The 27191-nt window shown below is 39.8% G+C and overlaps 1 protein-coding gene across 3 annotated transcripts in view; it reads left to right on the top strand.

Moving 5' to 3' along the window:
* The window catches only part of LOC115210251 (titin), a 626493-nt gene that overhangs the window by 129748 nt on the left and 469554 nt on the right, over nucleotides 1–27191 (top strand). Inside the window, exon 1 of one of the 3 annotated variants that reach the window (XM_036501837.1) lies at nucleotides 26461–26551. The exons of the other annotated variants lie outside the window; for them this stretch is intronic. Coding sequence (XP_036357730.1) covers nucleotides 26546–26551 — 6 coding nt within the window. The 5' untranslated portion in view covers nucleotides 26461–26545. Of the gene's footprint in view, nucleotides 1–26460; nucleotides 26552–27191 lie in introns of those variants that run through there. 3 annotated transcript variants of the gene reach the window in all.

The following is a 27191-nucleotide window of genomic DNA, read 5'->3' as shown; positions in this document are numbered from 1 at the left end:
GGCAGGGGATGGTGGTGATCCCTGCTGTACTCTTTCACCACTCTTTCTTCTGTCGGCCTGCTCGCTTAGCCAGCGGGGTGGCGTCATTCGAAGGCTAAAACAATGCGAACGCATTGTGACCAGTGATGTGTAACTACATCTGATGGTCTGGTCGATCACGTGATATATATATATATTCATGTTTTTTTATAATAATTGCTGGTATCCTTATATATTACTATATTTTATATCTTTATGTAAAGAATAATATGCTATATGTATGTATATTATTATAATTATCAGTTTATAAATAAGTTAACATTTTAATGTCCAAAAGTTGATGAACCACCTATTGTTCTCCTCCATTTTCTTATTTGCTATATATATATATCACCGTGACCGACCAGGCCATCAGATGTTGTTACACATCGCTAGTCACAATGCGCTTCGCATTGTTTTAGCCTTCAAATGATGCCACCCCGCTGGCTAAGCAAGCAGGCCAACAGAAGAAAGAGTGAGAGAAAGTTGTGGCGAAAGAGTACAGCAGGGATCGCCACCACCCCTTGCCAGAGCCTCGTGGAGCTTTAGGTGTTTTCGCTCAATAAACACTCACAACGCCCGGTCTGGGAATCGAAACCGCGATCCTGCTGCCCTAACCACTAGGCCATTGCGCCTCATATATATATATATATATGTGTATATATCTACTTTATTTAAAGCAGCAGAAAATTCAACAAAATCTGTTACTCTGAGTTTCTCGTTGCCGTTCATCAGACAGTTTTTGCTAGAATGGAACCGATATATCAATTCAATCTAGACTCTTACAAACGCTACACCTTTAAAAAGAAATGGACTTGTTTGATTGCCCCTTTAGAAAAAACGGTCAATCTTCGAGCGATAAACAAAAAGGTCAAAAAAGGGCCAATCAAACAAGTCCATTTCTTTTTAAAGGTGTCGCGTTTGTAAAAGTCTAGATTGAATTGATATATCGGTTCCATTCTAGCAAAAACTGTCTGATGAACGGCAACGAGAAACTCAGAGTAACAGATTTTGTTGAATTTTCTGCTGCTTTAAATAAAGCATATTACTCTACCACTGGTATTTGAGTACTCTTTTTTCCACCTTGTTTCACATTTATGTGTTTACTCCGGTATATATATATATATATATAATATATATATATATATATATACACACCGGAGTAAACACATAAATGTGAAACAAGGTGGAAAAAAAGAGTACTCAAATACCAGTGGTAGAGTAATATGCTTTATTTAAAGCAGCAGAAAATTCAACAAAACCTGTTACTCTGAGTTTCCTGTTGCCGTTCATCGGACAGTTTTTGCTATATATATATATATATATATATATATATATATATATATATATATATATATATATATATATGCTATCCCACTTACTACAGATACTGAAAGATGGGTACAAAATAGTAAATATAACAAAACTCTCAGTTTGATGATATCAAAATAGTTTCAGTTCTGGTTTTTGTGAAATCTTAGGGTCATGCAATAATAGAAATAATTGAATACAAGACCAAATATATTTTGAAGTTTTTAACCATATTATTTCTATGTTTCAAATACAAAATGTTGAATGTTTTGCTATTCTGATTTAATAAATTATGTACCTTTAATATGCTAGGAATTGACTCGATTACCTGTACTCCCCTCCCCTTAAAAATTTGTGTTCATCATCTTGCAAGCTGCATGTCAACCATCACTTGTGCTGATGGCACACAAAATGCACCCAGTGCACACTGTGAAGTGGTTGGCATTAGGAAGGGCATCCAGCTGTAGAAGCTATGCCAATGTAGACTCAAGCGCGATGCAGTCTTTTAGGCCTGTCAGATCTTATCAAACCATCTAATCCATGATTAAATGGCAATGACCATGACCCATAAGTCATTGTTGCAGTTCTACCTAACCCTTTGCCTGTCCAAAGCATTTTCATAAGTTTGACCTGAATGTCTGTTTGTTTTCAGACTTTTAGCCATTGTTTCATATGTTCTCATAATATAAAGCTTTCCTTTTGTAAGTCTCAAGTTACTCTAGTGACGGGGGAAAAAGAATGGGGAATGTGTATACTATATGCTCCTTGGATGCTAGGGAAATACGTCTTGTGTATTAACTGTGATACACAGGACAAAGAAAGTGTTAAGTGAAGCTAATTTCTTGACATACTTTATGTAAATCAGTGTTGTGTGGAGGCGCAATGACCCAGTGGTTAGGGCAGCGGACTCGCGGTCATAGGATCGTGGTTTCGATTCCCAGACCGGGCGTTGTGAGTGTTTATTGAGCGAAAACACCTAAAAAGTTCCACGAGGCTCCGGCAGGGGATGGTGGTGAACCCTGCTGTACTCTTTCACCACAATTTTCTCTCGCTCTTTCTTCCTGTTTTTCTTGTACCTGTATTTCAAAGGGCCAGCCTTGTCACACTCTGTGTCACGCTGAATCTCCTCGAGAACTACGTTAAGGGTACACGTGTCTGTGGAGTGCTCAGCTATTTGCACGTTAATTTCAGGAGCAAGCTGTTCCGTTGATCGTATCAACCAGAACCCTCATCGTCGCAACCGACGGAGTGCTCCTACTACTAAATCAGTGTTGTAATCAGTCATGCTCATTCCCTTTATTGTGGGACATGTTATCCTCTGGCGTGAATAGTGTTGCATGCTTTCCTTTTGTGAACCTTACCACAGTGGGGTTTGCAAAAGGGAAGCAAAATGATCCATCCACAGTCCTTCTTTTCCCTTCCTGTGGCTTTGTCAGGAGAAGGATTGCACTCCAAAACTGATTGTGGTAACAGAGGAACTTATTGAGTATCTGGGTTGAGCTGGCTTCATTCATCCTCAATGCTGCATCTCTCACAAACGTCGACCAGACCTGGCGATTTGAGGCTAACGACTGCGTGATCTCCAACCACTCCTTATTCCAGTGGTGAACGCATCCTCAAAGTGGAGAACTAATTTAAATGTTTGCAACAGAGTGGATGTCACCAAAGGTACACAAATGCAAGTGGCACTATTAACCCCTTTAACTGTGAAATTAAATTCCATGGTTATTTCAGTAATGATGTAAATATCTGCCACAAATTGGTATTTTCTACAAGTCACGTTGCCTCAATAAACTTGATATGTCTCAACGAAAAAATGGTTCCAAACATGCCATTCCTCAACAAAAGATAGATTGGTATATGAAACTGTTTTCTGTAGTTAAGAGTTGTGGAATTTTGAGAGGACGTATCTGATTCCTGCAGTAAGGGAGTAATGAAATTTTGGGTGGATATACCTGATTTTTTGCAATAAAAAGCTTAAATTGATGACAGATTAAGTCTGCCAATAAAGAAGAGATGTTGTCTAACCAGGGAGATTCTTAATTTCAGTAATGGAAGTTGACTTGTAAATAGTTGCCTTCCACAAACTTAGAAAATCTTTGATCAGACGAGAAGCAACAAAGCTGGAGATGTCTGAACATATCTGGTGTTTTATGGTGGTATTAAGTTTCTGTTGAAGGCAAAAGCACTATTGCTATGTTACCATTATGCACCATCATTATATGCTACTTCAACAAAACTACCATCGATGCTTTTACTACCCTTTTAATACCATCTACTGTTTACTACCACCACCACAACACCACCATTAAACTATGGAATCATCACTCTTTGCTGTAGTACCATTGCAGCAGCACCATATCTTTACCTGTCTGTCTGTCTGTCTGTCTGTATCTATATCTCTATCTATTTATATCTATCTATACATATACACACACACACACACACTCTTTTCTTGTTTGTTGTTCGACTGCCTTGTAAGGTTTTAGTCAAACAAATTGAACCCAGGACTTTTTTTGAGCTTAATTCTTATTCTGTCGGTCTCTTTTGCTGAACTGCTAAGTTGCCGGGACGTAAATGCATCAACACTAGTTGTCAAGTGGGGATGGGAGGGACAAATACAGACACAAAGACACACACACACACACATAGATATATATGCATATATACGATGGGCTTCTTTCGGTTTCCGCCTACCAGATCCACTCACAGGACTTTAGTTGGCCCAGGGCTATAGTAGAAGACACTTGCCCAATGTGCCATGTAGTGGGACTGAACCTGGAATCATAAGGTTGAAAAACGAGCTTCTTACCACAGCCATGCTGTATAGATGATACAATCTCAACACCACTTCTGCATGATTAACCTTTATATGTCACCACCCTTACATTGCCATCTCACCACTCTCTTTATACTATCAACTCACTCTCATCACCTCTGTATCGTAAACTATAGGAATACAGGATTAGACATTCCTATATTCCCCATATAACACCTACGCCTCAGTTATGTCAGCTAACATCAGTTAAAACAAACAAGCAATATAAAAATAATAATGTGGAAGCACTCCGTCGGTTACGACGACGAGGGTTCCGGTTGATCCGATCAACGGAACAGCCTGCTCGTGAAATTAACGTGTAAGGGGCTGAGCACTCCACAGACACGTGTACCCTTAACGTAGTTCTCGGGGATATTCAGCGTGACACAGAGAGTGACAAGGCCGGCCCCTTGAAATACAGGTACAACAGAAACAGGAAGTAAGAGTGAGAGAAAGTTGTGGTGAAAGAGTACAGCAGGGATCACCACCATCCCCTGCCGGAGCCTCGTGGAACTTTTAGGTGTTTTCGCTCAATAAACACTCACAACGCCCGGTCTGGGAATCGAAACCGCGATCCTACGACCGCGAGTCCGCTGCCCTAACCACTGGGTCATTGCGCCTCCACAAAAATAATAATAATTCCAGTAAAGCAGGAAACATGAAACAAGCCAAAGCTTTAAAGGTGGAATGAATTCTAACATTGCATGCAGTTGGTGTCATATAAAGCATGGTATGAACTGCAGTGGAATGTTTGTCTGCTGTTCTTTGAAAAACTTAATTGCATCATCAGTAAAACACGAATAATTATTAATAGTTAAAAAAAGTAACAACAACAACAACCAAAAGAAATGCGTGTTTTTTTTTTAGTATCTTAAGTTTTGTTTTTTATTTTTTTACTTTATAATGAAAATGATAATGAATCAGATGATTAGAGTATAAGTAATTAATTAACTCCTCGCTAATTTCTCTTTGAAAGCTGTTTTGGCTTTCTAATTTACATTTTGGGTTTTTTGGTATTTTGCAGTTCAGCACCATATATACAATATATGGAAAGTCTGCTAGATAGATCTTTGTGATCTTAAGTAGTTGACATTCTAGAGATATTTGTTACTTTGGTGTGACGGGGAGGGATACAAAATGCTGTGTGTTTTGTAGCTTGCTCGTTTATATTTCTGGGTGTGTTTTGTTTTTTACATTTTATAGATATATGTGTGTGGCGGAGTTGGGGCTCGAGTGTATATGTCGATACGTATTTTCAATTCGGTCTAATTTGATACAGATGAAGATTTGTATTATGTATATATACATGTGTGTGTATGAGAGAGAGAGTCTGGGAGGGTCTGTTCCCCATGTTTTTTGTATACAAGTTTTTCCCTTTAAGCTTGTATGAATGTTTGTATGATCAAGATTGCGAGTATGCTCACACATCCACATGTGATTATTAAATTGTGATTATTAAATCAGTGTCATAGTGTCGCATGAATACCTCGTCGGGAACGCCTACGAAGTCTTGGGCAAAGAGGGGGTGGGGGGAGGGATATACAAATGGGCACTTTGCTTTTAAAAGATGACGGTTTTCAAAATGGGGGAAAACTTGGGTACTCAGTAATCATTTGAATGGTTAGTAGAGTTGTAAGAAATACAACCACTACACTATCACTATCTCTATTTATAGTACCAACGCTATCAACTCAACTCTACTCTACACCACCAACAACTTTTGTAGTACCAAAAGGGTCTCTCTTACTGTTTGTTAAAGGGTCTCTCTTACGCCTTTGCTAAAGGGTCACTCTTACGCCTTTGCTAAAGGGTCTCTCTCTTACTCCTTTGCTAAATGGTCTCTCTTACGCCTTTGCTAAAGGGTCTCTCTTACACCATTGCTAAAGGGTCTCTCTTACACCTTTGCTAAAGGGTCTCTCTTACACCTTTGCTAAAGGGTCTCTCTTACACCTTTGCTAAAGGGTCTCTCTTACACCTTTGCTAAAGGGTCTCTCTTACGCCTTTGCTAAAGGGTCTCTCTTACGCCTTTTCTAAAGGGTCTCTCTTACCCTTTGCTAAAGGATCTCTCTTATGCTTTTTCTAAAGGGTCTCTCTTACTCTTTGTTAAAAGATCTCTCTTACGCCTTTGCTCCTGATCACACATACACCTCCTTCCCAAATCATACAGCTCATAAGGCCGGCTTCCCGGATTCTGTGGCAGGAATACTCGTCATAGGAATACTCATTTTTTGCCAGCTGAGTGGACTGAAGCAACGTGAAATGATGTGTTTTGCTCAAGAACACAACGCATCGCCCGGTTCAGGAATCGAAACCAAAACCATACCACCATACATAATAGTAAAGAGAGTGACATATAGAAATTAGCTATACTGATCTTATATTGGGAGATTAGGAGGACCAAAAGATGTGATTTATCTGGTGGCTGACTCTCTCCTTGTGCTTTGTAAAGATTTTCCATTTAGGTTACACTCAGAATTTCTACAAATGTCTCTTACTTTCACAAACTGTTTTAAGATCTTCACACTTTAAAGCTTGTTTCACAGAGTTTAGCAGATGAGAAGAGCTATATTGCCCCTCTAAAGGGAATGTTAGTATCTCTTGAGTGACATTTTCATAGGATCTGGTTTTCTATTTCAAGTGTACTAACCCAGAGGTTAGCAAGTCCACTGGTTAGTAAGTCAGTCAAACTTTCTCAGATACAATACCTACTTCTGATAGCTAAGTAAATTGAGACGTTTTAGAATATAGTTTTCTGCTTCAGTGACAGAAAACTATATTGTACTATATAGGAATAAGACTTGTAGCTATCTGAAAGACATCACTCAGCCTAACGTAAATAACATTCACAGATGATCTTGTGCCTGTTCCTGTCGGCTACTGAAACTGGTACAATGTAGAAAATAAGTCTACAGAACAGAAATTCGACAAAACACCAATGTATTTGGACTCGTAGCCTTTGAATAGACAGTTCTGAACTTACCCACTCATCGTGTACCCTATAGACTTCACATTGAGATTTATCCATCCAAGGATGGAATATTTTTAAAATTATCAAGTGGACATTACAATTCATCGTCATAGTTTTAATATCCAGTTTCCCTGCATGTAATGAGTCAGACGAAATTCGATAAAGCAGGTTTTCTGTGATCGGATGCCCTTCTTGTTGGCAACCCCCAGTTGTTTTCAAGCAAGGTAATAAACCCCCTAAGTCTATTGAACAACGAATACCCCGGATATAGCTAAGCAGTGAACTGGAAATGAATGACACCATCCGAACGATCCCTTAGTTTCTGCAGGCCGGACAATATGTCAAGAAGCCTGGAGATGCTTTCGCAGCTACACACACACTTTCACACACACACGACACACAATAGGCTTCTTCAATTTCTGTCTACCAATTTCACTTTCAAAGTACTGATCGACCCGTTGTTGTAATATAAAATGTTAACCGACAACGTCCACGCAATGCGATCGAATTAGGCTATTTATATGAATAATTGGAGGGATGTTGAAATTTTCTGTTGACAGCTGAATGTGTCTTTCTCAACGCTGATTAGACGATTCATTTTGACTGACAGCTCCATCGCGTGACTAGGACCCCTGCAACTTTTTGTTCCGAGGTTCCATTCCTTCAGTAAAAATTTATAATCTATGCACCTTTTAGTCATTGCTATATTTTACATTATTCTATCTGAAGTTCAATATTTCACACTATCCCGAAGAACATCTTTAAAAGTACAAGTTAAATTTATTTAGGTCTATTACAAATTTCAGTAAGCAAAACTTCCATATATCAATAAAAGAGCACTTTTATGATCCAGACAACTTTCAAAAACAAACACGGTGCACTTTACGCTTCGTGAAATCCTCGATCTGTTCAGAATAATCAAACTGAGAGCTAACTTCGTGTTCAATGGATATCATAAACAATCCATAAAGTCTGGTACACGTTCGTGGTACAATGTAATATTTTTACAAGAACTTTTGCAGGTACCATGTATTACCATTTTATTTCTTGAAATTTCCAGCTAACATAGTTTAATTCTTGATAAATATCTTAACAAAAGTAAATAGATGACTCATCTACGTACTTTGATCTTATCATGGGGCCCTTCAACCGTGGAGGCCCCCTGCGACCGCAGGGGTTGCAGGGGCTTAGCGACGGCCCTGGGTGTATGACCTATTCTTCTTTTGCTACTATCAAGTGGGAAGTAAGATACTATACACTTCAATTAATCCGTTCACAAATCACACTAGATTGGCGGAAGATTAACATTTTAATGTGGAGAGGTGAAGCAGCACGTATAGGTCTGTAGGTTGAGAAAACGGCTAAAACATTGTTTATCCCCGGATCGGGCCACGAAATTTTTTTTTCCAATCAGAGCTCAACTATCAAACTAATTTATGAGCGCATAACTAGTGATGGGCGATAAGATAAGGTCACTTGGGTAAAGAATGATTATTGTTCTTGTTTCAACCATGGCTGCCTCTGCGTAATTATTTGTGTTGTTGTTTACTTTGTAAAACAATAAGAGTTGCCAGCACATCACCTTCTACCCACATTTTCCCCATCCACATCTTTACCATATGGAGACCTAACAAAATCCGATAATAGGTATAGATGCAAATCTATCCAATTACTTGTCTCCTTCTAAAACCAGACATAACATTGGTGATCAGTCGACTTACAACACCTTTTTGAGTTTACTTGGTAGAGTGTATTTTACCAAGAGATTGGTACATCTGCCCTCTAGCAAGGATCTACGGTTGAGGATCCCGAACTCTTCTTAGTGCCGCTTGCTTTTCAATGGTGGATGAGACCCAGCAGCTACACTATTACTTGGAAGAGCAATGATTGGGCAATGCCTCACAAATCCTACAAGTAATTGGACACGTAACGCATTTGTCTTCGTGTCCGGCATAAATCAACAAAAGTACGACTGCCTAAAGCACCCTCGTTGGCTCTCCTCTTGATACTGGGAGGGAGAGTAGAGCAATTAATTTGACTATCGACAAGATTGGAACATTTTCAAATGACGCATGCTAGTTCTTTATGATATACAGAAAGTATGATTACCAAAGTTCTCTCCTACGCCTATTGCCATCCTGCGTTAATTTTCTGACATTTCGTTTTGGTCTTCGAAATTCTTCAATTAGGATCTCTTTTTGTTATTGTTGTTCTTGCCACACCCAAATACGAAGTCCATTCAACTCCATTCCTCCTCCTACCATACAATTATACTCTGCTAAATTCTACAAGATCAGCCAAATTTTCATTTTGTTGATCTTCCATTTAGAGCAATTACGGTCAGAGTTGTGGTTGTCTGGTTTGCAATTTTATTTCGTAACTTTGTGGGTTTGGGGTTCGAACATCACTATGCAGTATCTTGGACCTGGGATCGACCAAAGACCTCACAATGTGAATTTTACAAGGCGGAAACTGTATGGAAACCCATTCAAAGTGACCGTCCTTGTTTTTAAATGTTAGGCTCAATCCTCCACCAGGTTTAACCTCACCGCCTGACTCATGGATGTCTTTAGCGAACTCCACTCTGTTGCTAGTATTCGAACCAGGTCTCCAGCCTGCAGATGACTGTCTTCTTTCCTCGTAGGAGGTGCTGAAAAAGGTCCTCACCGCTTGACCCATGGATGTCTTTAGCGGACTCCACTCTGTTGCTACTATTCGAACCAGGTCTCCAGCCTGCAGATTGACTGTCTTCTTTCCTCGTAGGAGGTGTTGAAAAAGGTCACGAGAGCTGCTCTACTAAATTAGTCTCTTAATTTCATTCCACAGTGGAATGGGGGCGAAAGAAATACAAACAAAATGGTTGCGAATTATTATTCTATGGTGATAGCCGAGATGAAAGATAGTGTAGTGTGTTAATTTCAACCACAAACGAGTCGCTGTTATATAATTTGTGTTGAAATGTAAATAAATAAATTTTGTGTGTATATATATTTAGGAGTGTGTGCAAACTTGGAATTATAAAGAGTAAATTTTCGTGCTTTACACTAAATTGTTAACTCTTTAGTTTTGATTTGTGCCTATAGAGGCTTGATTTGCCCTTACCCCGGAGTTGATAAAATTCCGTATTAACTTGACATGACACGAGAAACTGGTGAATTTTGCAAGTTATGTTATATCTTCTAAGAACCTTTCTAATGAAAATGATACGACTCCAATCGGGAATTAAATCCGGGTCAATTTTGTATTATTATTGTTTTTTTTATTCTCGACAACACCACTCAACCACAGTACTTGGAGTTATGAAATTTAATGTTAGGCGGCGAATGTGGAAGAAACAGTAAACCACGCCTGACTAAATGCCTTTTGGCTGTTCATATTTAGCCTGAAGTCACCATGCCACATTTACAACATTGCGACATTGCTTTATTTCTTTTTTTAAAGACTTTATGGTGTGATTTGAGGAAGAGTCAACTGCAATTTATTTGTAGTAGCAGGTCAAGTGACTGCTTAGAACCGGGGTCTATATGACCTTTCGGGGTCCATATAAGATTTTGTTGTTAATTGGTTACATTTTTACAATACTCACAAAATTTTATTCCGTTTTTGTATTTGGTTTGCAAGATTCTTTATGTGAATTCATGTGTTGAAGCATATTTTATTGTGTTTGGGGAGAGTCATTCTTTTTAGTGCCTTATTATTTAACACACTCACCGGTTCGATTTCCATTTATTATTATTTTTTTTTCTAAAATTTTCGTTGTGTCTTGCAAACTTTTCAATAGTCGTTGATTTTGAGCTGCAACAACGGACAGAGTCAACGACTATTGAAAAGGTTGCAAGATGCAACGAAAATCTGAGAGAAAATAATAATTGAGTGGAAATCGAACCAATGAGTGTGTTAAATAATAAAGCGCTAAAAGAGAATGACTCTCCCCAGACACAACAAAATATTTTAATTTCTTACATAATAGGCGCAGGAGTGGCTGTGTGGTAAGTAGCTTGCTAACCAACCACATGGTTCCGGGTTCAGTCCCACGGCATGGCACCTTGGGCAAGTGTCTTCTGCTATAGCCTCGGACCGACCAGAGCCTTGTGAGTGGATTTGGTAGACGGAAACTGAAAGAAGCCTGTCGTATATATGTATATATATATATATATATATATATATATATATATATATGTATGTGTGTTTGTTTTGTGTGTCTGTGTTTGTCCCCCTAGCATTGCTTGACAACCGATGCTGGTGTGTTTACGTCCCCGTCACTTAGCGGTTCGGCAAAAAGAGACCGATAGAATAAGTACTGGGCTTACAAAGAATAAGTCCCGGGGTCAATTTGCTCGACTAAAGCCGGTGCTCCAGCATGGCCGCAGTCAAATGACTGAAACAAGTAAAAGAGTAAAAGAGTAAAAAAAGAGAGTTCCTAGTAATATCTTTATATATAAAAGAGAAGTTGTGTGTCTGTCTCCTACGATTTAGATTCCTAACTACTCCCACATTTTGCGGTGCAGTTTAACCAAAAGCGGGTATCTTATAGTCGTGATTCATATCGAGCCCTTCTGGGTATTAGCGCGCGTCTTCGATTTAAAAAAAAATTTACCATCATTTTTTTCCATTTTAATGCATTTTTTCGCTATTATATAAGGGAAGTAACTCTCTAAAAATGTTTACGATGAGTCAACGATTTAAAAAAATTTACCATAATTTTTTTTCCATTTTTAATGCAGTTTTTTTGCTATATTTTGGCTATAACTCTCTAAAAATGCTTATATAGTTATTTCCCTTACAAACCCGAGCAACGCCGGGCGATACTGCTAGTCTAATTATAAAAATATACTAGGACTTTTTTAAACATCGAATAACTAAGGAGGTCCAGTAGGATAAAATAAGAATCAAAGAGTCCACAGGTAAAAAATAGGGCACTATTTAAATACAGAGGTCCCGATGCATCTACGTAACAATATATTTTTACAGTGCACACTCGTTAGGGTTACGTAGATGCGTCGGGACCTCTGTATTTAAGTAGTACCAAAAATAGTTTGGCTTGTCTTTTGGCTCGTAATTATGGTCTTTTAGAGAGGCAAAAGGCCATTATTCTGAGAGGACGATGTGAAGATGTAGTCTTCTATGGAATGGAAGCACTCCGTCGGTTACGACGATGAGGGTTCCGGTTGATCCGAATCAACGGAACAGCCTGCTCGTGAAATTAACGTGTAAGTGGCTGAGCACTCCACAGACACGTGCACCCTTAACGTAGTTCTCGGGGATATTCAGCGTGACACAGAGAGTGACAAGGCCGGCGTCTTTGAAATACAGGTACAACAGAAACAGGAAGAAAGAGTGAGAGAAAGTTGTGGTGAAAGAGTACAGCAGGGATCACCACCATCCCCTGCCGGAGCCTCGTGGAGCTTTTAGGTGTTTTCGCTCAATAAACACTCACAACGCCCGGTCTGGGAATCGAAACCACATTCCTATGACCGCGAGTCCGCTGCCCTAACCACTGGGCCATTGCGCCTCCACCAGTCTTCTATACCGACCTTAGAAAGATGAAAAGCAAAGTTAACGACCAAACAGTATTTGAACTCAGAACAAAAAAATTCGCGAAGCATTTTAATAAAAGCTGTTAGTTTTTCATAACTTGCCTATCTACCTACCAAACTTGGGTCACTATAACCCGTTAGTGAATGCATGAACGTCACGTAATCATAATCCGATCGCCTCTCCTTTCTAATTTTGCGAGGTATGGCCGTTCGGTGCATGGGTGGGTCTGATATTTGCCAGTGGCATTTCCTTATATGGTGGTACGAGTTAATAATTTCGTTTGCTTTCGTTTCGTAAGTCTCATACCGAACGGGTGGGAAAGAGAGACGGTTGGTGATATTAAAGGTCACTGATTTACACTTTGCGTTTGTGCCCTCGTTATATTGATATGCAGGTCTCACAACTCTGCGTGCGTGCGTGCATTTGTCTGTCTATATATCTATCTATCTCTGTCTGTCTGTCTCTCTCTCTTTCCCTCCTTTCTGCCATTCCAGTTGTATGTGATCGTGCTGGGACACACATACTCTCTCTCCTTCTCTCTCTCTCTCTCTCTCTCTCTCTCCTCTCTCTCTCTCTCTCTCTCTCTCTCTCTCTCCTCTCTCTCTCTCTCTCTCTCTCCTCTCTCTCTCTCTCTCTCTCTCTCTCTCTCTCTTCTCTCTCTCTCTCTCTCTCTCTCTCTCTCTCTCTCCATCCATCTCTTTCCTTGTGCTTACGCTAGAGCGTCACAGCTTAAGTTATTTCTTTTTATATTCTGAATTCAAGCTGCACGAAGTCAACTTGGTCTTCCATCCTTCTGTTTAAAAACAATATCAATCTCAACTCAACCACCCATTTCTCTCTCTCTCTCTCCCCCCTTCCCCTCTCTCTATCTTCCTCCCCTCTCTCTCACACAGACACACACCAAAATACGTGAGTTCGTGCCTGCCTTTCACTTCAGTAAGTATATTGGATAACAGCATGACCGAATTGTCAAGAAGTTCGCTTTGCGTTCACGAAGTCCCAGGTTCGATCCTACTGCGTGGCATCTTGGCCAAGTACCTTTTACGGTGGCTTTAGTTGACCCAAAGTCCGTTTGATAGGTTGTACCCGTATTTTGAATGTCAAACCGTCACGCGCTGTATCACGCTGATTCAGCATAACAATATCAAGGTTACACGTGTCTGTGAAATGTTCTTCCACGCTCACATTATTGCAGTTATCGGGCGGTTAAACTGAATAGTCATCGTCGAAATCGAAAGAGATCCCTTTACATGAGTAGTGTATCGTGTGAGAAAGAGAGGGAGAAGTTCGTATATAAAAGTCAAGCACAAATAGCATCTATGAGCGAAAGGCTGGTTTTAACCTGATACAGCCTGTTCTCACCTCTCCCATATTTACTTAGATAAGTTTTGGCCAGCATTGGTTGGCCAAGACCATATCTAACTTATTAGCACCACCTGGAAAAGATATTTAAAAGACATATGAGTCATTCTTGGGGTATCCATAGTCCATTCGAGTAGAGAGTTAGGATCTTTTCGGTTTGAACGGCAGTTTTTTCTAGCGGTGTCATATAAAATTGTCACCCACAATTATGACCTAGTATCAATCTATTGCATTTCAATGTGTTAGGGTTAGGGGAAGGGTATCTTTTTTCTTCACAAATGTAAATAAACCCAATCTGTTTCTTAAACGAGGGACATATTCATACGGCACTGAATGTTTTCACCTCAATAGACGTCATTGATTGGTTGAAATCGCAGAAATTGAAGAAAAAAAACAACAAATATCTTACAAACCATAGAATTTTCTCAATAAAGCCAAGAGAAAAAGATGTTTTATAAACACATTCTACAAGAATACGAAGTTTAAAAGTGTTTAGTTACGTGGAAATTATTTTAAAAAACTGCCGTTTAAACCGAAAAGATCCGAGAGTTATTATTTGCAGAGATATATCCGGAGGTAGGTGGTTTATCTGGAATTCGTTTGAGATATTCGTCCAGGAGCCGTTTAAATATTAGGGGATCTTTTTCTTATGTGTCTTGGTGATGATGGAAGCACTCCGTCGGTTACGACGACGAGGGTTCCGGTTGATCCGAATCAACGGAACAGCCTGCTCGTGAAATTAACGTGTAAGTGGCTGAGCACTCCACAGACACACGTGTACCCTTAACGTAGTTCTCGGGGATATTCAGCGTGACACAGAGAGTGACAAGGCAGGCCCATTGAAATACAGGTACAACAGAAACAGGAAGTAAGAGTGAGAGAAAGTTGTGGTGAAAGAGTACAGCAGGGATCACTACCATCCCCTGCCGTAGCCTCGTGGAGCTTTAGGTGTTTTCGCTCAATAAACACTCACAACGCCCGGTCTGGGAATCGAAACCGCGATCCTATGACCGCGAGTCCGCTGCCCTAACCACTGGGCCATTGCACCTCCACTCATGTGTCTTGGTATGGTGTTAAAGAGAGCAGGGCCAGCTGAGGTGAAGTAGTTCTGTCTGAGTGTTGTGATGTGATGCGAACATAACTTTTGTAGAGGACGGGTAGCACTGAGTCCAAGCCTCGGGTACCAAAGTAAATGATTGAGAAAAAAAATAATAATAATAAAACATCAATGGACTCTGATTTAAGCACAAGGCCAGCACGATAGCAACGTCCAGCATACAACAAACACCATGAGAGAAAAAGTGTTTAGTCGATACAATGAACTCTGGTACTTCATTTTATCGAACCCGGAGGGATGAAGGGCAAAGTTGACCCCAGCGGGAACTGAACTCAGAGCGTAAAGAGTCGGTAAAAGTATATCGAGGTATTTTGTCAGACGCTTTAACGATCCTGCCAGCTCGCCGTTCTCTGATTTAGACACGAAGCCAGTAATTTCGAGGGAAAGGTGTAAATCGGAGCCATCGACCCCTGTACTTGACTAGTACTTCATTTTATCGATCCAGAAAGGTGAATAACAACTCTGTACTCTTTTACTCTTTTACTTGTTTCAGTCATTTGACTGAGGTCATGCTGGAGCACCACCTTTAGTCGAGCAAATCGACCCCAGGACTTATTCTTTGTAAGCCTAGTACTTATTCTATCGGTCACTTTTTGCCGAACCGCTAAGTGACGGGGACATAGACACACCAGCATCGATTGTCAAGTGATGTTGGGGGGGACAAACACAGACACAAACAACAAACACATATATAGTTATATATACGACAGGCTTCTTTCAGTTTCCGTCTACCAAATCCACTCACAAGGCTTTGGTCGGCCCGAGGCTATAGCAGAAGACACTTGCCCAAGGTGCCACGCCGTGGGACTGAACTCGGAACCATGTGGTTGGGAAGCAAGCTACTCACCACACAGCCACTCCTGCGTCTAAACAGGAGTTTAGGCGCAGGAGTTGATTAAACAGACTTTTGCTCGGTGGAAACTGTCGACACGCTTCACCTGCAACGCCGCGATGTCTAACGTCAATGAAAAGAAGACCCGGGCTGTCATGATTACAGAATGTATTTATAGATATTGTTGTTTTACGTTATGTGGCTACAAGCAAATAGAATGCCTTTGTGTTCGGTGATGCGACGCTTCTTTCAAAGAAACAGATAGCTGACAAGGAGAAGTGTATACGTAACTAGCAGTATCGCCCGGCGTTGCTCGGATTTGTAAGGGAAATAACTATATAAGCATTTTTAGAGAGTTATAGCCAAAAAATAGCAAAAAAAATGCATTAAAAATGGAAAAAAAATTATAGTAAATTTTTTTTTAATCGTTGACTCATCGTAGACATTTTTAGAGAGTTACTTCCCTTATATAATAGCGAAAAAATGCATTAAAATGGAAAAAAATGATAGTAGATTTTTTTTAAAATCGTAGACTCATCGTAGACGCGCGCTAATACCCAGAAGGGCTCGATATGAATCACGACTATAAGATACCCGCTTTTGGTTAAACTGCACCGCAAAATGTGGGAGTAGTTAGGAATCTAAATCGTAGGAGACAGATACACAACTTCACTTTTATATATAAAGACTAGCAGTATCGCCCGGCGTTGCTCGGGTTTGTAAGGGAAATAACTATATAAGCATTTTTAGAGAGTTACTTCCCTTATAAATTCGGGCTTTCTTAGCCATTTTTGTTTTGGTGTCTTCAAGCCATGAAGTCGTTGTTCTAAAAGAACGCTGGTTTCCTTCACAACGCATTACGACGTTGATTTCTTTACACTCCCTTCCCCACAGCTTCACGAGGGAGGGAAGGGGGAGAAGCAAACAGGTGCAGCTGTGAGCGTGGACGCCAACTCCGCCGCCATCGACATACGATGCATTTTATGCATTAAAATGGAATAAAAAATGATGTTAAATTATTTTTAAAATCGTAGACTCATCGTTGACGCGCGCTAATAGTCAGACGGGCTCGATATGAATCACGACTATAAGATACCCGAATTTGGTCAAACTGCACCGCAAAATGTGGGAGGAGTTAGGAATCTAAATCGAAGGGGACAGACACTCACACAACTAGAGTTTTATATATATAGATAGATAAGCGGTGAAAATATAAAGTGAAAGAAAGAGGGAAAAAAAGTGTTTGGGATCATGAAGAAGTGTGACTGTAAGCGGCGTAAGGTATTAGATGCATATATATGGGTAAGATGATGTGATGTGACTGTAATCAGTAAATTGCTGGATACGGATAAAACTTTACTCAGATCTCTTCCCAACTACATTATATTTTAAATACGATATTCCAAGGTTTTCAAAATGTTTAGACTATTGATTTTTCACTCGATAAGGTCGTGGATTCAGACCCAGCGACAGCAATTTTTAGCGTCTTGGAGAGAAAGCGAGATGAAGCGAAGGAAATTCTGATTTAAGATGTAAGGGAGATAACTTGCCGTTTGTTGAATGATTGGTTCAGTTAGACTTGTCGTTCTTGCTCCTGTTGTCATCGTTCTTATTTCTGTGACGATGATGATGGTCGAAGCGATTATTCAGGCTCGTTGTAATATTCACCTCTGCCGAGTCTTCCTTGTAGATACCAACTTTCAGAAAGTTCAGACCGGAGGTCTCCTGCATCGTCCTCACTAATGTGGGATAATCCGTTCAGGGGAGCGACACGCAACGAAGGTACTCCAGTGTAAAGCACTTCTTCAAATTAAATTCACTTCACACCAACGAAGACCCCTCATTTGATCCCACAGTTTGACATCTTGGGAAAGTGTTTTGTTTGTTTGGGTTTTTTTTTAAAGCCATAGTGCAGGCGTGGCTGTGTGGTAAGAAGTTTGCTTCCCAGCCACATGGTTCTGGGTTCAGTCCCACTGTAGCACCTACTATAGCCGACCAAAGCCTTGTGAGTGGATTTGGTAGACAAAAACTGAAAGAAACCCGCGTGGCCTATGGGTCACGCTGTTGCACACAAGGTCGACGCGTTGTATTCTTGAGCAAAACACTTCGTTTCACGTTGCTTCAGTCGAAGGGGAGGTTGGCCTGCTCACTTAGCCAGCGGGCTGGCATCATATGAAGGTTAAAACAGTGCAAAAGCACATTGTGACTAGCGATGTGTAACAACATCTGATTGTCTGGACGGTTACGTAGTCATATGTGTGTGTGTGTGTCTTTTTTTTTTTGTCTCCTACTACCGCTTGACAACTGGTGTTGGTTTGTTTGTGTCTCTGTAACTTAGCAGTTAGGCTTTAAAACATAGTTCTGGCATTGGTTTGTTTAACTCAACCCTTCAAGGCGATGCCCCAACATGGCCACAGTTTAATGGTTGAAACAAATAAAAGGTAAATGGTATACGCTTGAGTTGAACCAATCTTTCTAAATGAAATTGGGTAAACAAAAATCGTATGGAAACCTGTTAGATGGATTATACTTGCAACACAAATATCTGGTATATGTATGTGTGAATATACATATATATATGTGTGTGTATATGTATGTGTGTATGTATGTATGTATATATATATATGGATGTGTATATATATATATGTATAGATGTAAATATTTATGTATGACTGTGTATATATGTAAATGTATTTATGTGTGCACACACACACACACACACATGTATATAAAATTTATACATAAATATTAGAGAGTGATAACTATGTAGTTCACTCTAGTGCTAAAAATAGCTCCGCTATTAGCGGAGCTATTTTTAGCACTAGAGTTAACCACATAGTGGTCACTCTCTAATATTTATGTATAAATTTGTATTTTTACCCATGCTTTTTATGTGCTAAGCCACTTGGTGTTAAATTGATGGTATTATTAAATTAATATCAAATTTTTCACCCTCATTTATAAATATATATATATATACTTGGAAAAGGATGCATGGCGTTTGATCATATAATAGTATAAATAATATAAATATATGTATACATACGTAGGTATGTACATATATGTATGTATGCATATATCTATTTTATATTTTATATATTATATATTTTATTTAGAAGATAGTTGTGGCTGTTTCATCGGGTTACCCTGGGTTTTGCATCAATAAACCGCTTAGCTTTACATGTCTTATCAGACCCTAATGTCCAGTGGGAGGTTTTAGTCCACCGGTCATTAGGGTCTAACAAGATATATATAAAGCTACGCTTTATGAATGCAAACTCTGGGTGACCCTATGAAATAGCCATAACTATCTTTCTCTAAATACTCTGCTGCTCTGTAACTTAGTGTACTTTTCTTTTGAATTTATGAATCACTGACGATATATATATATATATATATAATATATATATATACTAAATTTCTAAATCTCTCATAGAGACATGTACGGTGGTGGGGCGATAGAATGGTTGTATACTGTCAATCTAACACAAACATGACAGTAGGCGGGGTACACCACCGCTGTTTAGCCCTAGGAAGCATCTACGCCTCCTGATGGCTTTGACACATATTTCCTGTGTCTTTATATACATTTACGAAGGGGAGACAAATATCCCCAGCTGCCCGGGCTGCATCTAGGGACACGTGTTTCAGGATGATTGTCCTTCGTCGGCCTAGACTAGCAGACACCGGTCAGCTGTTGACATTTGCCTCGACTCGTAATGTATATATCTAAATTTCAGTGAAGTCTATTCACTGATTATCAAAATCAGAAATACTAAATTTCTAAATCTCTCGTAGAGACATGTACGGTGGTGGGGTGATAGAATGGTTGTATACTGTCAATCTAACACAAACGTGACAGTAGGGGGGGTACACCACCGCTGTCACGTTTGTGTTAGATTGACAGTATACAACCATTGTATGTATGTATGTGTATATATATATATATATATATATATATATATATATATATATATATATATATATATATATATATATAGGTTGCAGGCTTCACTGTGTGGTAAGAAGCTTGTTTCGTGACCAGGTGGTTCTGGATTCAGTCTCACTGTATAAAACCCTGGGCAAGTGACTTCTACAAATATCCTGTTTTGTCACATAATATCACGTTGATTTGTTCCTTTCATTGCTTAATACCACTCCTCTTTGCAGCTATTCAGTACTATCCACCTGTTATTTTGTGTAATATTTCATGTCTGTCCAACTACTCTGTAGCACGATATTTAGCAGGTTATACTTTAGATATAATCACTAAGGATAGATATGGACGTACTTATGTATTACATTCGTTCCTAGCAATAAAGGCTGTTGATTCTCTCTCCAGAGTCTTTATCTGTTGGCATCATAATGCAAGAACTTATTTCTGCATATCATAATATGAAGATATTGCAAGAAGCATCGACTGTTGACAAAATTTCATTATTTATCTGTATAAGTATCAATTATCAGTTTCTCTCTCTCTCTCAGCAGTGAGTCTCTGTTTTAATAAAATCAGAGTACTTGACAAGAACTTATTTTATCAATTTTAGAAGGATAAAAGGTGAAAGTCAACTTAAATAGGAACTGGGGTGTAATTGTGGCATGTAATTCATTGCTCTACTCTTCACTTTAATCTACCCTTGTAGGAGTAGTAGTAATTCTTCTAACAAGGTTTGAAATTTAGGGGAGTGGTAGTATGTGATCAATACTCTATTTTGTCAACTCAAGGAGGATGAAATGCCAAGTTGACTTTCGCATGATTTGAACCCTCTTATCTGATATTGTTACAGATCAACTGATCGCTGCCCACTCCATAGGCACAAGAGCAGAAGTCAGTTGGAAAAGGGGTTAGTCAATTATATTGAATTTAGTACTTGACTGGTACTTTATCAATGTTAGAGGTTGGATTTGAACTTATAATATAATGAGCCAGAACATATACAACAAAATATTTCTAACAATGATGCAAGAATATAAATTTTGTTAAAGTTTAAAAGTTGATTATATCAATCTCATTGGGGCTTAATTTTTTTCTCAGTCATAGACAGACGAAAAACTAAGTCAACTTAAGCAAGAGCTGAATTCAAAATGTCTGAAAAGAAATCATTGGTTGACTTACTATCACCTTCCTGTTACTGACAGCAAATTACCTCTGGAGAAAGGTAATTTTATGTCAGTCATACCTCAGTGAATACCATATCCTGATATGAGGCTAATTGTTGAAATCTCAGTTGTAATGACTAAGTTCAAATACAATAGCTGTACTTTAGTTGTTCAGTTTTCCTAATTAGGACATGTTGTGTATATCTATTGCACAAAGTTAGCCAAATTAGATGTGTATATAAGTTGCACACTATATATAAAATGGAAGCATTCCGTCGGTTACGACGACGAGGGTTCCGGTTGATCCGATCAACGGAACAGCCTGCTCGTGAAATTAACGTGTAAGTGGCTGAGCACTCCACAGACACGAGTACCCTTAACGTAGTTCTCGGGGATATTCAGCATGACACAGAGAGTGACAAGGTCGGCCCCTTGAAATACAGGTACAACAGAAACAGGAAGTAAGAGTGAGAGAAAGTTGTGGTGAAAGAGTACAGCAGGGTTCACCACCACCCCCTGCCGGAGCCTATTGGAGCTTTAGGTGTTTTCGTTCAATAAACACTCACAACGCCCGGTCTGGGAATCGAAACCGCGATCCTACGACCACGATTCTGCTGCCCTAACCACTGGGCCATTGTGCCTCCAATATATAAAATACCTTTTATATATCAAATGTATCTATTAAATGTTTATGTATCAGCTGTACACAGTTGACTTACCAAATGTTTGTCATTCATTGTCTATGTTACACCTTGCTGTGGTAGTAGTAGGATTCATAGAGGAAGTTTCGTGGGAATATTGAATTCACAAGCGGTCCCCGACATCCCACATGCATATCCTGAGTGACGGGACGCCCTGTTTGCTGTATAGTCTCCACAGATGCAGGGACAGAACGACCTTGAAGCCGCCGGTTGCCAATCAGGCGCCTCTTGGAATTTTCACCTCAGCCCCGTTAGCCAGGCTGTGGCCCTAATACCTATTTCTTTATTACCCACAAGGAGCTAAACACAGAGAGGACAAACAAGGACAGACATAGGTATTAAGTCGATTACATCGACCCCAGTGCGTAACTGGTACTTAATTTATCGACCCCGAAAGATGAAAGGCAAAGTCGACCTCGGCGGAATTTGAACTCACAACGTAACGCAGACGAAATACCGCTAAGCATTTCGCCTGGCATGCTAACGTTTCTGCCAGCTCGCCGCCTAATACCGCTCGGTGCCAGACCAATCCATCTTGAGTGGCCCTACCAGGAACCGAAGTTCCTGATGGCATAGCTCTGACACTGCCCGTTTACACCAGCCTACCACTTTGAGGAGGGGTTAGACTTTATGGTGAACATCGTCACAAGTACAAGTAAAAAGTATATTACACCTGTTTGACACAAGCATGGCTCTGTGGTTAGGAAGTTTGCTTTGCAACCATGTAGTTCTGGGTTCGATCCCACTACTCAAAACCTATCATACATAGCCTTAGACTCACCTATACTTTGTAAGTGGAATTTGGTAGGTGAAACCTGCAGAAGTCTGTTGTATGTGTAACTATTAACCATTATTGTACTTTGTGTTTAGTTTGATCAACCTCACATTGCTTATGCTATTCTGTTGAAACATACTACCTTTGTTTCAATTAATTTTGAAAACAATGAAAAATCTATTGAAATTACTGACATTATTGTGTTCAGCACATAAATATAGAATTTTGATGTAAGCTTTTTAATTTAGATTGCTTTAACCCTTTAGTGTTCAGATTATTCTATCAAACATAATGCTTATTGATTCCCATTGATTTGAATTAATCATGCATTATCTCATATCTTCAAGATCTTGATGGTGTAATTACTTAATGTAGAATAACATTGTAGGGTAGGTGTGAGGGCCTGGATCTGGTCAGTTTGAACATAAAACAGATTAGCTATTTTGGCCGGATACGGCCAGTTTAAATATTAAAGGGTTAAAATAAGAAATTTGTATTCTAGAACTTGGGGTAGTCTTAGGCAGGTTGGTGCTAAAAGGGCTAACTTTTAGTGTAAGGAATTTCCTTTAATAAAATCTGCATTGGGTTTGTCTGACTTATGATTAACACCTCCTCCTGTTATTGTGTGAGTGGTACTTCTTTTTGTATTTAATTGTTGTTGTTGTTGGTATATACAAAGAAGGGTATTATTCCTTCTGTTTAGGATCTCTCTCAGATGAGACTAAGAGGAGAATGAATATGATATATATAGTTAATGCAGTTATCTTGCCTGGGGTCACCAGTGAATATTGGGTCTTTTGATGGATTTACTTTGTCAAATTCATGGCAGTAACATCATCATCATCATCGATTAATGTCCATTTTCCATGCTGGCATGGGTTGGATGGTTTGACTGAGGTCTGGAGAGCCAGCGGCTGCACCAGGTTCCAATCTGCGTGTTAAACACCTTTTGTTTGCAGTGACTTGAAGAGGAGAAAATCTGCAGGAGCTTTGGATATAACTCTGAAAATTGTATGTTGTGAACTTGGTCAAAACAGTGTCGTTACTTTGACTGTATTCAACATGAAAATTTCCAAGGAAAGTTAAGCGCTTAGATTGGAAGTTTCTTGTAAAACTGTTCCATCAGAGCATGTGCTTGATGGGTTCTCTCCAATCCATGTTCTATTAATTCTGGTATATTCTAAGATTCGCTTATATCTCCCATACCCTTCCGCTCGTACATTAATAACCTACTTACTGTCACTGTTAATAATTCTTTCTAATTTTGGCACAATGCGAGAAATATTGAGGGGAGGGGGCAACTCAGTTACATCAACCCCACTACTTTATTTTATCGACCCCTAAAAATGGAAGACAAAGTCAGTCTCAACATTGAGCAGCCAAAAGAAAAGTCACTAAGCATTTTCTTTGGTTTACTAATAATACAAACTTCCTTGCAGATGATCAAAACTTCTTGTGCCAGACATGCACCAAAATATCTTATGCAAGACATATACAGAGACCAAATATAAACTCATTCATTTTATGTTTGTTTTACTATGCTAGCATAGGTTAGAAGAATACATGTAAATGAGACATTATTTTAAAGCTGGATGTCCTTTGTGTGGACCCTCAAAAATCTTCTGTGGGTCCTTGGGGGTAATATGGATCCCGGTTGAGAACCACTTGGTTTAGTCAAATAAATCAACCCCAATACTTAAGTTTGGTACTTCTGTTTTTTTTACTGAACCACTAAGATTCATCATCATCATCATCATTTAGCGTCCGTTTTCCATGTTAGCATGGGTTGGACGGTTCAACTGGGGTCTGTGAAGCCGGAAGGCCGCATCAGGCCCAGTCAGATCTGGCAGTGTTTCTATGGCTGGATGCCCTTCCTAACGCCAACCACTCCGTGTGTGTAGTGGGTGCTTTTTACGTGCCACCTGCACAGGTGCCAGACGGAGCTGGCAAACGGCCACGAACGGATGGTGCTTTTACGTGCCACCGACACGAGGCCAGGCGTATATATAATCTTTTCTTGTTTCAGTTACTTGTTACTTATAGAGGCACTTACTTGAATGGTTTAGTCCAGAGCTTCTCGACCATTTTTTATCTATGGACCCCTTTGGTTACTATTTTATTCTGGTGGACCCCATTGCCATTTATGTTTAATAACTAATTTTATAGGAACTTCTTTCAAAATTCCTATTTGGTTTTTCACACATTAACTTATGTAGGTTGAACTTTGTAAAAATGTTAAAGAAAGAAACTTTGTTGTTTCTTGCAATACATACCAATACATAGATCTAAAGCAAAATTTTTTTCAGGGACCCTTAAAATACTATTGTGGATCCCCAATTTACTATTTTGTTGTGTGGACCTCAAAAATCTTCTGTGGGTCCTTGGGGGTAATATGGATCCCGGTTGAGAACCACTTGGTTTAGTCAAATAAATCAACCCCAATACTTAAGTTTGGTACTTCTGTTTTTTTTGCTGAACTGCTAAGTTTCAGGCATAAACAAACACCACTTGTTACGCAGTGGTGATGACAGATATATTTCTTTACTACCCACAAGGGGCTAAACACAGAGGGGACAAACAAGGACAGACAAAGGGATTAAGTCGATTACATCGACTCCAGTGCGTAAACTGGTACTTAATTTATCGACCCCGAAAGGATGAAAGGCAAAGTCGACCTCGGCGGAATTTGAACCCAGAACGTAATGGCAGACGAAATACGGCTCTGCATTTCGCCCGGCGTGCTAACGTTTCTGCCAGTTCGCCGCCTGGTGATGACAGATAGGGGTACAAATGCAATGACATGTGCATAATTACACACACACACACATGCACGTGCGCGCGCACACACACACACGCACATACACACACAATGGGCCTCCTCAGAGCTTCTGTCTTCTAGCTTCGCTCACAAAGCATTGGTTGGCCTGGGACTATAGTCGAAGATACTTGCCCAAGGTACCACTCAGTAGGGCTGGACTAGAAACCACGTGGTTGCCAAGCGAACTTCTTCACTTGGCACAATGTGTGTGTGTGTGTGTGTGATCTCTGTCAGCGAGCTGTGAAATTACTAGTTGTGATCAATGTCTGTTGCTTCTAACTTCCCGAATGGTCTGAAAATTCCACAGGTCAGATGTTAATATCATTCAGAGAGGGTGCTGTGTGTGTGTGTCTTTTGGCAGTGGGAAGCAGAGAGTGTGGGGCTCCTAATAACTACGTATGGAGAGAGAGGACAGGTCTATTTATAATACCCGGGATCATGCCTGCCGGGCATGATTTGTCAATATCTGTTCAGGGTGTAGGGTGGGGGTGGAGAAGATGGTGGCAGTTGGAGAGGTGATGTTGGTGGTGGCAATGAACATACCTATGTGATGATTAATTCATGGACACCATGACACTTGATCACTATTACTTTCTGGGTATGTGTGCTTCTGTGTGCCTGTCTGTATGTGGATAGGTAGGTAGATAGATGGATAGATAGATAGAAAGATAGACAGACAGACAGACAGGTAGATAGATAGATAGATAGATAGATGGATGGATAGGTAGATAGATGGATAGATAGATAATGTGTCTATAAGGTTTATATGACAGTTATTATTTCTCTATCACAAGCTGTTCTCTCTCTCCCTCCTCCTCCTCTCTCCCTCCCCTATCTCCCCTCCCCTCTCTCCCTCCACTCCACCATTTGTTCTTTTCTTTTTACTTCTCTCTCTCTGATCACATTTCCTCTCCCTTTCTCCCTTTCCTTGAGATCATTCTCTCAGATTCACCCCCCTCCCTCTTCTCCTCTGCTCTTATCTTTAACTTTTCCTTTCTAACCTCTGCTGTAAAACTTTGTTTCTCTCTCTCCTCTTCCCCTCCTTATCTGTCTCTCACCACTTTCCTGTAGTCCCCGCTCTCCCTTCCTCCCTCTCTCTCTTTCCACTCCAGTAGACCACTTTCTCGCCAGTTCAGCTAGGAAACTTTTACATGTAAGGTGGCACTGCAGATTATCTTAACTTCTACATGAAGGTAAAGAAACACACTCTACTTTTATTATAATTTATATATATATATATGTGTGTGTGTGTGGTTGGTGATTTTCTTTCTCTGTCTTCCCATCTTTGGACTTTTTCTATATTTCTGATGAAGAGCTCGGCTCAAAACGTGAAATCCACTTTCTTTTTTTTCCTGAGTGTCCAATAACACTGTACTTGTTCCACGTCCTCACGTTGTTGTTTTTTCTTGCTTGTTCATGTTTGGATTAACTATATATATACCCTATATATATACAGACACACACACACAGGCACAGGAGTGGGTGTGTGGTAAGGTAGCTTGCTTACCAACTACATGGTTCTGGGTTCAGTCCCACTGTGTGGCACCATGGGCAAGTGTCTTCTTCTATAGCCTCAGGCCGACCAAAGCCTTGTGAGTAGATTTGATAGACAGGAACTGAAAGAAGCCTGTCAAGTATATATATAATGTATGTTTATGTGTCTGTGTTTGTCCCCACAACATCACTTGACAACCGATGCTGGTGTGTTTACATCCCTGTAACTTAGTGGTTTGGCAAAAAAGACTGATAGAATAAGTACTAGGCTTACAAAGAATAAGTCCTGGGGTTGATTTGCTTGACTAAAGGCAGTGTTCCAGCATGGCCACAGTCAAA

This window comes from Octopus sinensis, linkage group LG4, assembly GCF_006345805.1.
Source record: "Octopus sinensis linkage group LG4, ASM634580v1, whole genome shotgun sequence".
Taxonomy (NCBI): Eukaryota; Metazoa; Mollusca; class Cephalopoda; order Octopoda; family Octopodidae; genus Octopus; species Octopus sinensis.
Note: the sequence above shows the minus strand (reverse complement) of the source record. Positions and strands in the feature narration are given on the sequence as shown.